General features: G+C 43.9%; 1 protein-coding gene across 1 annotated transcript in view; it reads left to right on the top strand.

The window, feature by feature from the left end:
* Positions 1 to 6343, top strand: part of LOC137784170 (rhotekin-like) — a 23911-nt gene extending 17568 nt beyond the window's left edge. Inside the window, exons 11-13 of the mRNA XM_068574647.1 lie at positions 1786 to 1884; positions 3015 to 3102; positions 5283 to 6343. Coding sequence (XP_068430748.1) covers positions 1786 to 1884; positions 3015 to 3102; positions 5283 to 5289 — 194 coding nt within the window. The 3' untranslated portion in view covers positions 5290 to 6343. The remainder of the gene's footprint in view (positions 1 to 1785; positions 1885 to 3014; positions 3103 to 5282) is intronic.
* The last annotated feature ends 6346 nt before the right edge of the window (positions 6344 to 12689 follow it).

Genomic DNA, 12689 nt, shown 5'->3' with positions numbered 1-12689 from the left:
GATCTTCAGAAAGTCTTCAGAGTCTTTAAAGTCTTTAAAGAGTCTTCAGAAAGTCTTCAGAGTCTTCAGAGAGTCTTCAAAGTCTTTGAAGTCTTCAGAGAGTCTTCGGAGTCTTCAGAGAGTCTTTAGAGTCTTTAGAGAGTCTTGAGAATTAGAGAGTCTTTAGAGTCTTTAGAGTTTTCAGAGTCTTCAAAGAGTCTTCAAAGTCTTCAGAGAGTCTTCGGAGTCTTCAGAGAGTCTTTAGAGTCTTTAGAGAGTCTTCAGAATTAGAGAGTCTTTAGAGTCTTTAGAGTTTTCAGAATCTTCAGAGAGTCTTCAAAGTCTTTGAAGTCTTCTGAGAGTATTTGGGGTCTTCAGAGTCTTCAGAGAGTCTTCAAAGTCTTTGAAATCTTCAGAGAGTATTCGGAGTCTTCAGAGAGTCTTTAGAGTCTTCAGAGTCTTTAGATTCTTCAGAGTCTTCAGAGAGTCTTTAGAGTCTTCAGAAAGTCTTCAGAATCTTCAGAGTCTCCAGAGAGTCTTTAGAAAGTCTTCTGAGAGTCTTTAGGGAGTCTTTAGAGAGTCTTTAGAGAGTCTTTAGTCTTCAGTGAGTCTTCTGAGTCTTCAGAGTCTTAGAGTCTTCAGAGTCTTCAAAGAGTCTTCAGAGAAGTAGAGTCTTCAAAGAGTCTTCAGAGTCTTCGAAGAGTCTTTAGAGTCTTCAGAGTCTTTAGTCTTCAGTGAGTCTTCAGTGAGTTTTCAGAGAGTCTTCAGAGTCTTCAGAGAGTCTTCAGAGTCTTCAGTGAGTCTTCAGAGTCTTCAGGGAGTCTTCAGAGTCTTCAGTGAGTCTTCAGAGTCTTCAGTGAGTCTTCAGAGTCTTCAGGGAGTCTTCAGAGTCTTCAGAGTCTTCAGTGAGTCTTCAGAGTCTTCAGAGAGTCTTCAGAGTCTTCAGTGAGTCTTCAGAGTCTTCAGTGAGTCTTCAGAGTCTTCAGGGAGTCTTCAGAGTCTTCAGAGAGTCTTCAGAGTCTTCAGAGAGCGCTTCAATGGCATATCCAATCCCGAATACGGTTTCCTCCCCTTGTGTGTAAATTCCTTGCCTGAAGTCTTGAGGATCGTCTCAGCGTTTCGCTGGTCAGAACTTGTAGCTTGGGGCTTGAAAAAATGTCATTTTTCATTGTCTCTCTTGTTCAACCCGTTCCTTCTCCGTCTGTAAATCTGTAGTTTGTGGAATATTTATTTACTTCACGTCTTCACAGACAGAAACAAAGTTAGCGTTTCTCTCATTTCTCTAGGTCTCAGAAAAGCTGGACCGAGGGTACGACGCCCCTCGTGACGACCGCTTTGCGCCTCGCTGCGTTTCAGCGAACAATTTAACAAGGAAGTGTTTGCAGGGAGCAACTGCATCTAAATCCTCTGAAGGGGTTTTACTGTCAAAACCGGCTTGAGAACGTGTCTGTCAAAGCTATATTGGGTGAACAGTTACAGAATCTGTGACGTGTGACTCGCATTTCACTCTGGAAAGAAATTATCTGTACGTCCCAAATTCAATTCTGAGAATTTAATATATATATAATTAGTATATCTGAATAGGGAGTCCACATAGCATGTGCTCAGATGTTGTTAATGTGTTCCTGCCTGGTATGTCGTATGACAGGTATAGCCTTCTGTAGGAAATATCCCATAATGCCAGACTGGAGGCCTATGATTTCACAGACGTGTTTATTGCATCGAGACGCAAGCTGACGTTGAAGTAACTGACAAAAGCTTTTGTGTGATGCGTTAAAAACCTCTCGCTCATGCTGTTCGTTGCAGGCCAGTGGACGCCGTGCTGCGACCAACTCATGAAGATTGAAACGCAGAGCTGCAGGAAAGTCATTCCTGTGAAGCAGGGATCGCTGTACCATGAAATAGGTACGTGCAGGTGGGACACAAAAACGCCAATCCTTCAAACCTGTGAGAGGGCTCTTGAATCTTGCATTGTGAGTCCAGCATTCCCATTGCTTTAAAGGACGTTTTTCCCTCCTCTCTACCTCTTCCACTGTCATGGACTGTGGCTATCTGGATCGTGGACCATGCATATACTACTCATGCTATGAATAGTTTCTGTCACATTCATGTCACGCTGCTCATTCTGGTCACATGACTTCTGTTGCTTCTGTCCATCCTGATAGAGGATCCTCCTCTGTTGCTCTATGAAGGTTTCTTCCTGTTTTCCCTGTGAAAGGGTTTTACTCTCTTTATTTGGGGAGTTTTTTCTGATCCGATGTGAGGTCTTGGTCGCTCGGTTCTCGAGTTACTCGCTGACTTAGTCCTGCTGTATGCTGCTGGGCAGGTAGCAGACTGTGAGGTTTGGCGGCTCTCTTGCCAACAAAGTAAAAGCAGTGAAAGTGAGTCAGGCTTTAAAAACCCAAACAACGACTTAAGCAGAGCAGGGAGTCATGACGGGAGCGGCCACTTTCACACAGAAGCAGTCTTGCGTTTTATTTTTTTTGGCGAGTTTGAGGAATCTGACGATTGATTTCCGCGGCGAGGGAAAAGCGCTTTGACTTGTAGCCAATGAGCTAACACCTGCGCTCTGCACACACATCGATCACATCGCGGCCTACTTGTGCAGCCAAATTTGTCTCTCCGTGTCAACAATAAAGAGGTGAACGGTATGCAATGTCTCATTTTCACACCGTGGAGCGAAGCTGAATGCAGACAAACGGGCTCGAGCCAATAGCAAGATTGAAAAGATTAATGACGCTGCCCGACTGAGACCCGGGACAACGAGACACTCTGAGCATGAACAAGACATTGTTGGCACCGACCGCTGACGACAACATCCGTCACGCAGAGCGGAGAAAAAATTAGCCATGCTCCATAACAGCAGCCTGCAAAGGTTTAATGATGAATTCAAATGTATTGAGACGGGCTGAAAGAAAATAAATAAAAAAATTCCAATGCAACGAGTTTCAAACAGTTGGACGGTAGGTTTAGAGCTTTAAAATTGACACTTTAAGTGACTCCTGTGTGTCTTTTTTCTTCCTGGTCTTCCTCAGTGACGCCCTCCTGTCCCGGTGACGGTCTGCTGGTTCCGGATCTGTCCGTGGAGATCCGCACGTTGCTCTCGTCCTACAACAAGGAAAGGTATCCGCCTTCATGCAGACGCTTTCTGCGCCTCTTTCCTGTTGCATTGGAGCTGGAAACGATGCGACACGCTGCTGACTCCCGTGCATATAAACAATATATTAACATGTAATATATTGCAAGAGATGTGAAAACATTTCTGCCATGATACTTAAACCAAACGTATTATTATGCTTATTTTTCTGTCAACATTTCAGCAACAAAAGTAGATGTGTAAGAGATAAATTCTCAGTTCTTTGAGGTTTCAGATCTCATTAGGCCTTTAATAAAGTGCCACATTCATGAGAAAATTAATTTGTGTTTATTATCAAGGAGCGCTCATCTAATAGAAGCTTTGTGAGATGTGATTACACATCCTCATGTCTGGTTTGGTCCGTTTGTTTGCTCATGGACTAAAAGTAATAACAACTAATGACACAAACTGTTCCTTCATGCACCGGTGAGGCGCTCGCATGAATTCCTCTTGAACACATAACGCTTCTGTTATTCTCTGCAGGCCGTGTCACCGACGGCTTAACACACAATTTGACTTGTGAGAATGGCAAACACTCAAAAGTTACAAGTGTCGGTCTGCACGTGGTGTGGGTGTCGGGTGTTTTTTGTTTGGCGGCGTGAGGTTCGTGTGCAGAGGTCGTCAACACGTCCAGGGGAACAGGCTGTACCGGAGATCCTGATAGCTGATACAAGCTGAGGAGATTAAAAGTGTTGCACAACGCTGGCATTGTGCAACTTCGAATGCCTCGACCGTGTGTATGTGTGTGTGTGTGTGTGTGTGTGTGTGTGTGTGTGTGTGTGTGTGTGTGTGTGTGTGTGCTTCTTTCTCTGTAGTGAATGCACCAGTTAAAGTCACGCCCCTCAGGAGGGGGAACAGTGGTCACGCCTCAGCGCCCCGACACCATTTTTATTGAAAGAATTTGTGACTTTTTCTTTTCCAAATAATAAAAAGAAAGAAAATTGCTTTCAAGTAAACCGGATTGCTCGATCAGACAAAACTAATACAGTGAACAATGCACGTGAAGTTCCCTCTAATCTGCCAAAGAACTAAAAGCTGAAACAAAAAGCTTATTGTTGCTGCACAGAACCTGTTCTGCAAGATGATGACATTAATGTGCAACCTGTGAACAACTCAACAAAGCGAGTGCAGACGTTTGAGTACTAATAAAGGTTTATTTATCTTATCTTCTCTTATCTTATTAGCATCAGCTGCTCTCAGCCTGCTCTCCTCTGCTCATCGATCCACACAGCGTTGCAGACTTGAGACTCGTTTCATGCTCAACGTTGAGCTTAGAGCTGGATTTAGTTTTGAGAATCAAAACAACAAGAATTGGGGCGTTGCCAAATCTTGAGCTGTTAACGGCACAGTTTAATGTACGTGTTTGATGTACTTTTGTAATATTTGAAGTTCTCAATGAAGGTCTTGAAAAAGATTCTGCATTTCCCGCCGCACCCCGCCTGAAATATCTCTGCACCCCGCATATATATATATATATATATATATATATATATATATATATATATATATATATATATATATATATATATAATTATATCGTTCTCATTTCCTATACAATACATTTTGCAACCAGCGTGACAAACTAATAATTAAGCCTTGAGATGTTCCCTGCAGGGATGAAACAAGTGTTGATTATATTTTTCTATCTATTACGTTGTTTAAGATCATATTGAAGATTAAAAGCGGGCCCCTCAGGCCGCCTCACATGAAGCTATAAATCTGTGGTGTAAAACTTGACGTTAACTCGGCATTGTGTGCAAAATCAGTTTGATTGGTTGCACAACGAGGGAATCATAACAACACAAGTGAAACGTGAGATTACACTTCCTCCTGCCCCGAGGCGGAGGCCGCTTCCCAGCATGACGATGACCGTATCAAAGGGATCGGTCTGAAATAAAGTAGCAGGATAACTTCCTCATTCCTAGATGAGGGATTATCAATCATGCTGCTGCGTGGTTTTAATAGATATTTATTATTCCAACTGTCAAAATGTGGGTAACGCGTGAGAAACAAATCTCATTTGGTTATACCTGCTCTGCTTGAATAATGTGACACCGACAATCACATACAAAGACTGAGAGGCGTATTTCATGTTATTCAAGAACTTTTTTTTAAAAATTTTTTATACATTCTTCTCCAGTTTTCTGTGTTTCTCTTTGTTCCACAGTTATTGATGACCCTTCCGCGGTCGCAGTGGTTATCGGGTCGTTGGTGAAGGAAGCGGACGGACGGACGCGTGACGTTGCTGCCTTTTGAAAATCTGCAGTAACAAGTTTACTGTTCATGAATGCAGAAAAGCCTCGCCGTGCAATCGTTCAGCAACGTTGGAGGTTTTGTTTGCGTAAATAAAGACCAGAACACCTCCTAAACACACTCAGTTCTCTGAGGCGGTCATGTCGGGAACAAGGCAACGCATCAATTCAAGTATTTCACGATTTCAGTTCCTGTTCAGGGTTTGTTGTCACTATAAAACTAAATTTCCAATTATGATCAATTAAACTGTTGCCTCCCTTAATAAACAGCGTCGGGTATTGAACCCACACAAGCAGTTTTCCTGTCAGCTGAGTCACGCATCACATGACGCTTGTTGACAGGCCACGCCCCCCGCCTGACGCACAGAAACCTCTCGTCACACTGAGGCTGCTGCTCTTCTGGTTCAGCGTTTGGTAAATCAGGCGTATTTTGATATGAACAGATTGCAAAAAAAGAAAATAAATGAAGTTGCAAACGCTGAAATTTGAGTTTTCAACAACACAAATGCAGAAAAGTTAAAAAATACAAGATTTCAGTTTCATTTTATTTCACTGTACAGTAAAATAAACATAATAAAACACACTTTGTATGAAATTAAAAAGAAAACAAACCCAGTTATAACTTTATTAGACAATTATATGTAATAAAAAAACTCAAAATATATGCTTTGATACGATTATATTATACCAAATGATTATCTAATTAGAATCCAGGAGATGATCTTAATGCACAATTGGACACAATTGTACAAGTTCATCTAATTAGAAATCAAATGCATTAATCAGTTCCCTAATATTCTCCAGTTGGATGATATTCTGCTGTTAAGATGTTTAATTTAGTGTTTCTGGGAAGTCAGACGACACCAATGAATGTTTTTTATCGAATAGTTTCACTTTCTGACGGCGGTCATCTGTCTCTGGAAAAAAACTGGACAAAAATCAATTGTCTTGTGTGTTTAAAATGACTAAAATAATAAATGCATAAACAAAATGTTTAGAGAATGTTTTAGTCTTAGTTTTGTCTCCAGACGTCTTTTCCCTGTTTGAGTCGTCGTAGGAACCCCAAATTAATGCCAATACTTGTGTTTATTGTATGTATTTGTTCAGCAAAGTCTTGGGAAAAAATATATATATATCTGCAAAAAAAAAAAAATTTTAGAAGATATTTTGATCATAACTATGAACATCCAGCATGATATGAGCCAGATTTCCCCAAAAAGCCTCCTGGAGCGTCAATAAGACACTTTTTTGGAAAGATTAGGACCTAAAGAATCAGAACCTGCAACAAAAATCACAATAAAACAAAGTCTTGTCCTGTTAGGAAGAGTTTCAGTCAGAAAACTGTGTCGTTCGGTTAAAAAAATGGTTAAAAATTGCACATTTTACGCCTTTGATTGTCTGAATGGGGCATGCTGGGTATTTAAATGTGTGGGGGAGGATTTTCGCACGGTTTCCAAAAGGTTAAACTTGAACCAGTAATTCATGTCTGGTGTCATCTTGGAATGTTTATACATATATTAGGTCGTCTTTGACGTGCAGGTATTCCAGTGGAATAAGCGCCTATGGAAGTTCCCTTCGAGAAGCATGACGGCTTCGTCTGAATCGAGCTCAGTCAACTATTCTCAGTGACATTTACTCAAAAGCCTTCTTGCAAAGTGGAACTTATTGTTCCTTTTGATGACAAAATAGCACCAAAAGGCCTCTGAGTGAACTAATAACCTGCTGTGAGATATCATTCAATACTTACCTAAACAGGTTCACACTGGCTTCTTTCTTTCCTGATTTAACTTGTAAAGTTAATTCAACCTTTGTTAACGGCTTAACATTCAATTGAATTGGATTTTTTTTTTTGCATTATGAAAGACTGTCATGATGAGCAATTTACACGCAATAATCAGCGTCTATAGATAGACATAATGATGGGAGTGTCAGTTTCCATGTTCTGGGTCCACACCTGAAGATTCACTACTAATTACGTGTTGAATCAAAAATAGAAACGATAACAGCCGCACAATGAGTCGCAGCTGCAGGTGTGACAAACAAATACAAAGAAAGCTTTAGTGAAGCAGGAGGAGTCCTCTCTCGACGTCACCGTCTACCTGCTGCTTTTACTCTCACATGAACATGTTTGACATGTTAACACTTTGAATATTAAAGTTTAACCCTGTTTGTTGAACGAGGAGAGAAAAGAACGCCTCTTCCTGCACTGTCTTGTGTTTCAAGACACACAAACATACCTTTGACATATTTAATGGCACAGGTGTGCAAACCTCCTGCATTAAACTGGAGGCTATTACCTCTGAGGTTATTACCTCTTCTATGGAGGCATTTGAGTTCAGCAATTAATAGATTTAATGCTGCACACACCTCTTCCGCTTCATACAATTACACAAAAGACTTAAAGGCCTTATGAAAAGTAATTGTATGTTTTGGATTTGTGTCAGAACATCTTGTATGACGGGAAGACAACATCACACAATCCACAAAGGAGTTATGCAAATTCAAATTTATTCAATTTTACATCACAGTTGAAGCATTACATGTATTAAACAAGTAATATGCAGCACAGAAAACAAAAGTTAAACAGTTGAGGATGAACTATTATTCATCAGATTATCTTTTTTGCTTATTTTACACCTTGAACACCAAACAGAAGGTCAGTGAGATACCGTCCCTGGAAGGGCAACGTGACGTGAGGTAAGAGTGAATGTGGCGAGCCGGTCTTCACAAGGAGCTCGAGATGATTTTCTTCAGCTTCATCACTTCCTCTGCGGTGAGGTGCAGCAGAGAAGAGGAGCTGGAGTTCAACATGAACACAGTGGAGGGAGCCATGTCCGAGCCCTCCTTCTCTCCCGGCACTTCTTCATAGGGTGCCGAGGCCGCAAAGGGTGCCGAGGCTGCAAAGTCTTGCTGAGCTCTATGGGAACTAGAGTCAATGCTCACAGGGACGTGGGAGGCCTGGCTCTCTTTGTCGTGGACGTTCCAGAAGTTCGGGGGTTTGCACTTGCTCACGATGTCAAACGGATAGACGTCTTGGCTGAGTGCGTTTTTCAGAATCCCGTTTAAGGGCAAAGGCTTGTAGGCGGTGAAGAGACCTTGCCCGGCGCCGTGGTGGTAGCCGGCGCCGTGGCCGGGCGGCGACGGGCTCGGCGCGTTCCCCCGCGTCAGCCTGAGGTCCTCGGCGGCGGAGCTCTGGCGGAGGGGATTCATGTGAAATGTCAGGTCGGTGGGGAGGAAGTCGCCGTCGGAGCGCTCGTCCCGCCGAGGAGGAGGAGGAGGAGGAGGACCGGGAACGCGCAGCTGATTGGCTCCGAGCATCGGGGCCGCCGAGCCGCACTGCCGCAGCCAGTTATTCAAGACGGACAGCGGCACCTCGATCTCCATCCTGCCGCCGTTCTCCCTGGGGAGGCCGGGCAGCGCGTGGCTGAAGCTGAGCTCCTTCACTCCCGGACTCCCCTCTCTCTCTTCTTTCGCCCGGACGCTTGAGTCTGTCCTCGGAGAGCCGGGTTGTCGCCGCGTCGCCGCGTCCTCTTCGTCCGCGGGGCCGCCGGAGGCCGCCGTGGCGTCCACGTCGATGACGTAAACCTCGCCGGCTTCCGCGCGACGCGAATGCGACGCGTCCGCCGAACCCGCTTCGGCCTCTCGCGCCTCAGACCCGTCGTCCCTCGCCGCCTGCTGGCGACGGGGCGCGTACAGAGGGGAGGGCTTGTTCAGGAACTTGGGGCTCTTGCTGGAGGACGGCGCGGTGAACGACGAGGCCGGGCTGCCGGCGGCTTCTTCCCGCCGCGGTGCCTTGATGCTGAGGTTCAACGGCTCCAGAGTGGTCTTGTACTGCTGCGCTAGGTTGCGCAACTGCTCCAGCGGCTCTCGCGCCCCGTCGGTCGGGGGCAGACGAGACGGAGGGAAGACGAACCAGGGTTCGGGGGCGGAGGGGCAATGCGTCGTGAACACCGGGGCGGAGATGGGGACGTGTGCGGGCAGCACGGCGTGGCCGGGGTGAAAGTAGTGAGCGTAGTGGGACGACAGCGGGAAGACAGACTCGCGCAGGTCCGGCTGGAGGTTCTGAGGGTTCTGTTGGAAAGACGAGAGGCCGGTCAGGAGGTGAAGGAACCGTTCAACATTTGGGAAACATCGTTAGTCACCTTCTTTGTCGGTACTTTGGTGATAGAGAAACGGCTTCAAAGATAACTTCATTCGCCTTCCAGCACCTTCTAAAGGCTGAATTATACTCCTGCAACTACAACTGCTGCTGCCACGCAGTCGGATCGGACTCGTTTTGGTTTATAGTTCCTGTGTTTTTCATACTCCAGACCAGCAGGTGGCGCAACGTTTAGAGTCGACCTGCACGCCGACGTTCACCGATATCTCCCTCCAGGAATTCACCTCCATCTGCGTGTCCTGATACTCGTCAGACGGGTTTTATAAATGCTCATATTTGTGGACCTCTTCAGCCAAACGTTCTTCAACAGGATCCATTGTTCCTGTTTCTGCTCTGGCTTTTAAAAACAGAGGTATTATGCTCTGAAACCGGACATGAGAGACTCAGAAAGGACGTGGTTAGCGGACCAATCACAGCTAGTCAGAAATTTGGGGTGAAGCACGCAAAATGGCCGATTTGACCACGCAATGGCGGCCATGCGTGTCTTGCGTGCTTGCGTGTCTCTGCGTAAAACCCGAGTATAAATCAGCCTTAGAGCTCATTACATTTTACTAAACGCAAACTTTAAAAACTACGAGTTGTTCGTTTTTGTGTCGCCGACACCTAAACTTCAACACATTTGTGTGCCCACCAACCTTCACTTTGAGACAAGGCCCATTACGTTTCTCTGAACCGGACTATTCACAAGAGTAAAACGCTCATTGCCACAGAGGAATCCCGGCATACCGGTTAACAATAGCCTCTCCGAGGTGCAGTTGTTTGACTATCCATTGTGATGGAGGATATTCATTCTTCTAATGGATCCTGAATCGGATCAGTCCAAGTACGAGTAGAGCGATGCCTCCGAGTGTGAAAGGCTACACACCTGCATCAGCGGCATCGCCAGCAGCTTGCGCTTGTGCGCCCGCTGGCCGTCCTCCGGCTCTTTGGCGTAGTAGAAGTGCTTGGGCTGATTGCGAGGCAGCACGTTCACTAATATGCCCGTCAGGTGACATTCGTAGGGAAGAAGCAGCCTGTGTAAGTAAAACATGGATCAGATTAATCCTTCAAGAAAAGTCTCAGTCTGACAGGCGCTCACGCGTCGCTGAACTCACTTCTCGTAGTGCCGGCGCGTGCAGGTGGCCGCGCTCGTGCTGCGAGGGTTTCCTCCCAGTGTGTTGTACACCTGTTTCCACAGCTGCTGGGCCGTCACCTGGACGAGAGCAGGGCAACTTAGTGGACCTCCTAATTAACGATATATTCTAAGTAGTATAATGAGTAGGTAGAGAGGTAGAGAGGTAGGTAGCTAGGTGGGTCGGTAGCTAGGTGGGTAGGTAGAGAGGTAGGTAGGTAGGTATCTGGCTAGCTAGGTCGGTCGGTAGCTAGGTGGGTAGGTAGATAGATATATAGATAGCTAGCTAGCTAGGTGGGTCGGTAGCTAGGTGGGTAGGTAGATAGATATATAGATAGCTAGCTAGCTAGGTGGGTCGGTAGCTAGGTGGGTAGGTAGAGAGGTAGGTTGGTAGGTATCTGGCTAGCTAGGTGGGTCGGTAGCTAGGTAGGTAGGTAGAGAGGTAGATAGCTAGCTAGCTAGCTAGGTGGGTCGGTAGCTAGGTGGGTAGGTAGGGAGGTAGGTAGGTAGGTATCTGGCTAGCTAGGTGGGTCGGTAGCTAGGTGGGTAGGTAGATAGATATATAGATAGGTAGCTAGGTAGGTAGCTAGGTAGCTAGCCAGGTGGGTGGGGTGGGTAGGTAGGTAGGTAGATTGATAGATTGGTAGGTAGCTAGGTAGGTAGGTAGGTAGGTAGATTTATACTTTATTAATTCCCAAGCAGACTTTTTTTTCAGAGTAACGCCTCACACTTTACAGACACCAAATGGAATAAACTAAACACACAAAATACAATACAAGATAAAAACAATAGGGATGAAAGATATATAGGAAATAAAATATATATATATATAAATATGTATATATATACACATAATATATACATATATACACAAAATTGAATACAAATCAAAATAACTGCAGTCTGTATAAAGAAAATTCAATTAAATGTAAACATATTTATATATTATATATATATATATATATATATATATATATATATATATATATATATATATATATATATATAGAATACAAATACCTGCGGTGTGCTTTAAGGAGATTAAATTAAGTTCAGAGTCCAAAGATGAGCAAAATGCAAAGTATGTGCGTGTAGTGTTTATGAAATGTATTAATTGGTATTAGTTATTGATGAATGAATATAATTTCTAATTAAACTGATATTAACAATACTACTAATAGTAATTTAATTGAACATTGATTACCTGGTGGTAGCCCCCGAAGTCTCTCACAACCTTGAACATCACATATAGATCAACTGCAAAAAGGAAAGAGACAAAACTTAATACACTTGATTATTAGAATGTTTTCAAACAGGTTATTTTATCATTTGATTTATTGGTTTGTTGGTTCTATAAAACGTCATAAAACAGTGATGAAGTCTTCAGTAAGAACACACAAACATATTAAATTTATAAATGCAGCAAGTTAATGAATAAAATAAATTGTTATGCATATATTTCCAAGTGAAATGTAGAATAATAATAATAAAAAACAGGATAAATATAGTTCGTACTCTGCTTGAAGCCCAGGTTTGGGATCCTCTCGATGGGCGTGTCTCTCTTCTTCATGAACAGGTAGAGCTCCTTCAGGAACTCTTCCTCCGTCTCCTCGCTCTTCTTGCTTCTCTCCTGCTGAATTTCTGTCTGCGACATTTCCCCTCGTGTCTGAGAACACGAGCAAAACATCAAATATGATCATCTGATCGTTTAATATTTAGGTATTTTCACTTAACGATCATATCACAGGTGTGTCATTGGCGCTATTTGACTAAACACGCCCCGAGACCTGGCGTTCAGGTGACAAAGCCGTACTGTTGTAAGGTCACATCCCTTTGACTGATGGTGAACAAACCGTATATTTTAAAAAATCATACATCAAGGTTTTATCCCATGTTTGTACTTGTCTGAGTGGCGCGGACCCTGAGACAACATGCCATTGATGTGAGCCTCCAACGTGCATCAATGCTGCCTTTCATTCCCCAGTTTCCATTGTGAGTAAAACTGTGAATTACTGACGTGACGGCAAACATCAGCTCACTCGTGGAATGTGT

This window comes from Clinocottus analis, unplaced genomic scaffold (assembly GCF_023055335.1).
Source record: "Clinocottus analis isolate CAN_PGR_092001 unplaced genomic scaffold, fCliAna1.0.p SCAF_13, whole genome shotgun sequence".
Lineage (NCBI taxonomy): Eukaryota > Metazoa > Chordata > Actinopteri > Perciformes > Cottidae > Clinocottus > Clinocottus analis.
Note: the sequence above shows the minus strand (reverse complement) of the source record. Positions and strands in the feature narration are given on the sequence as shown.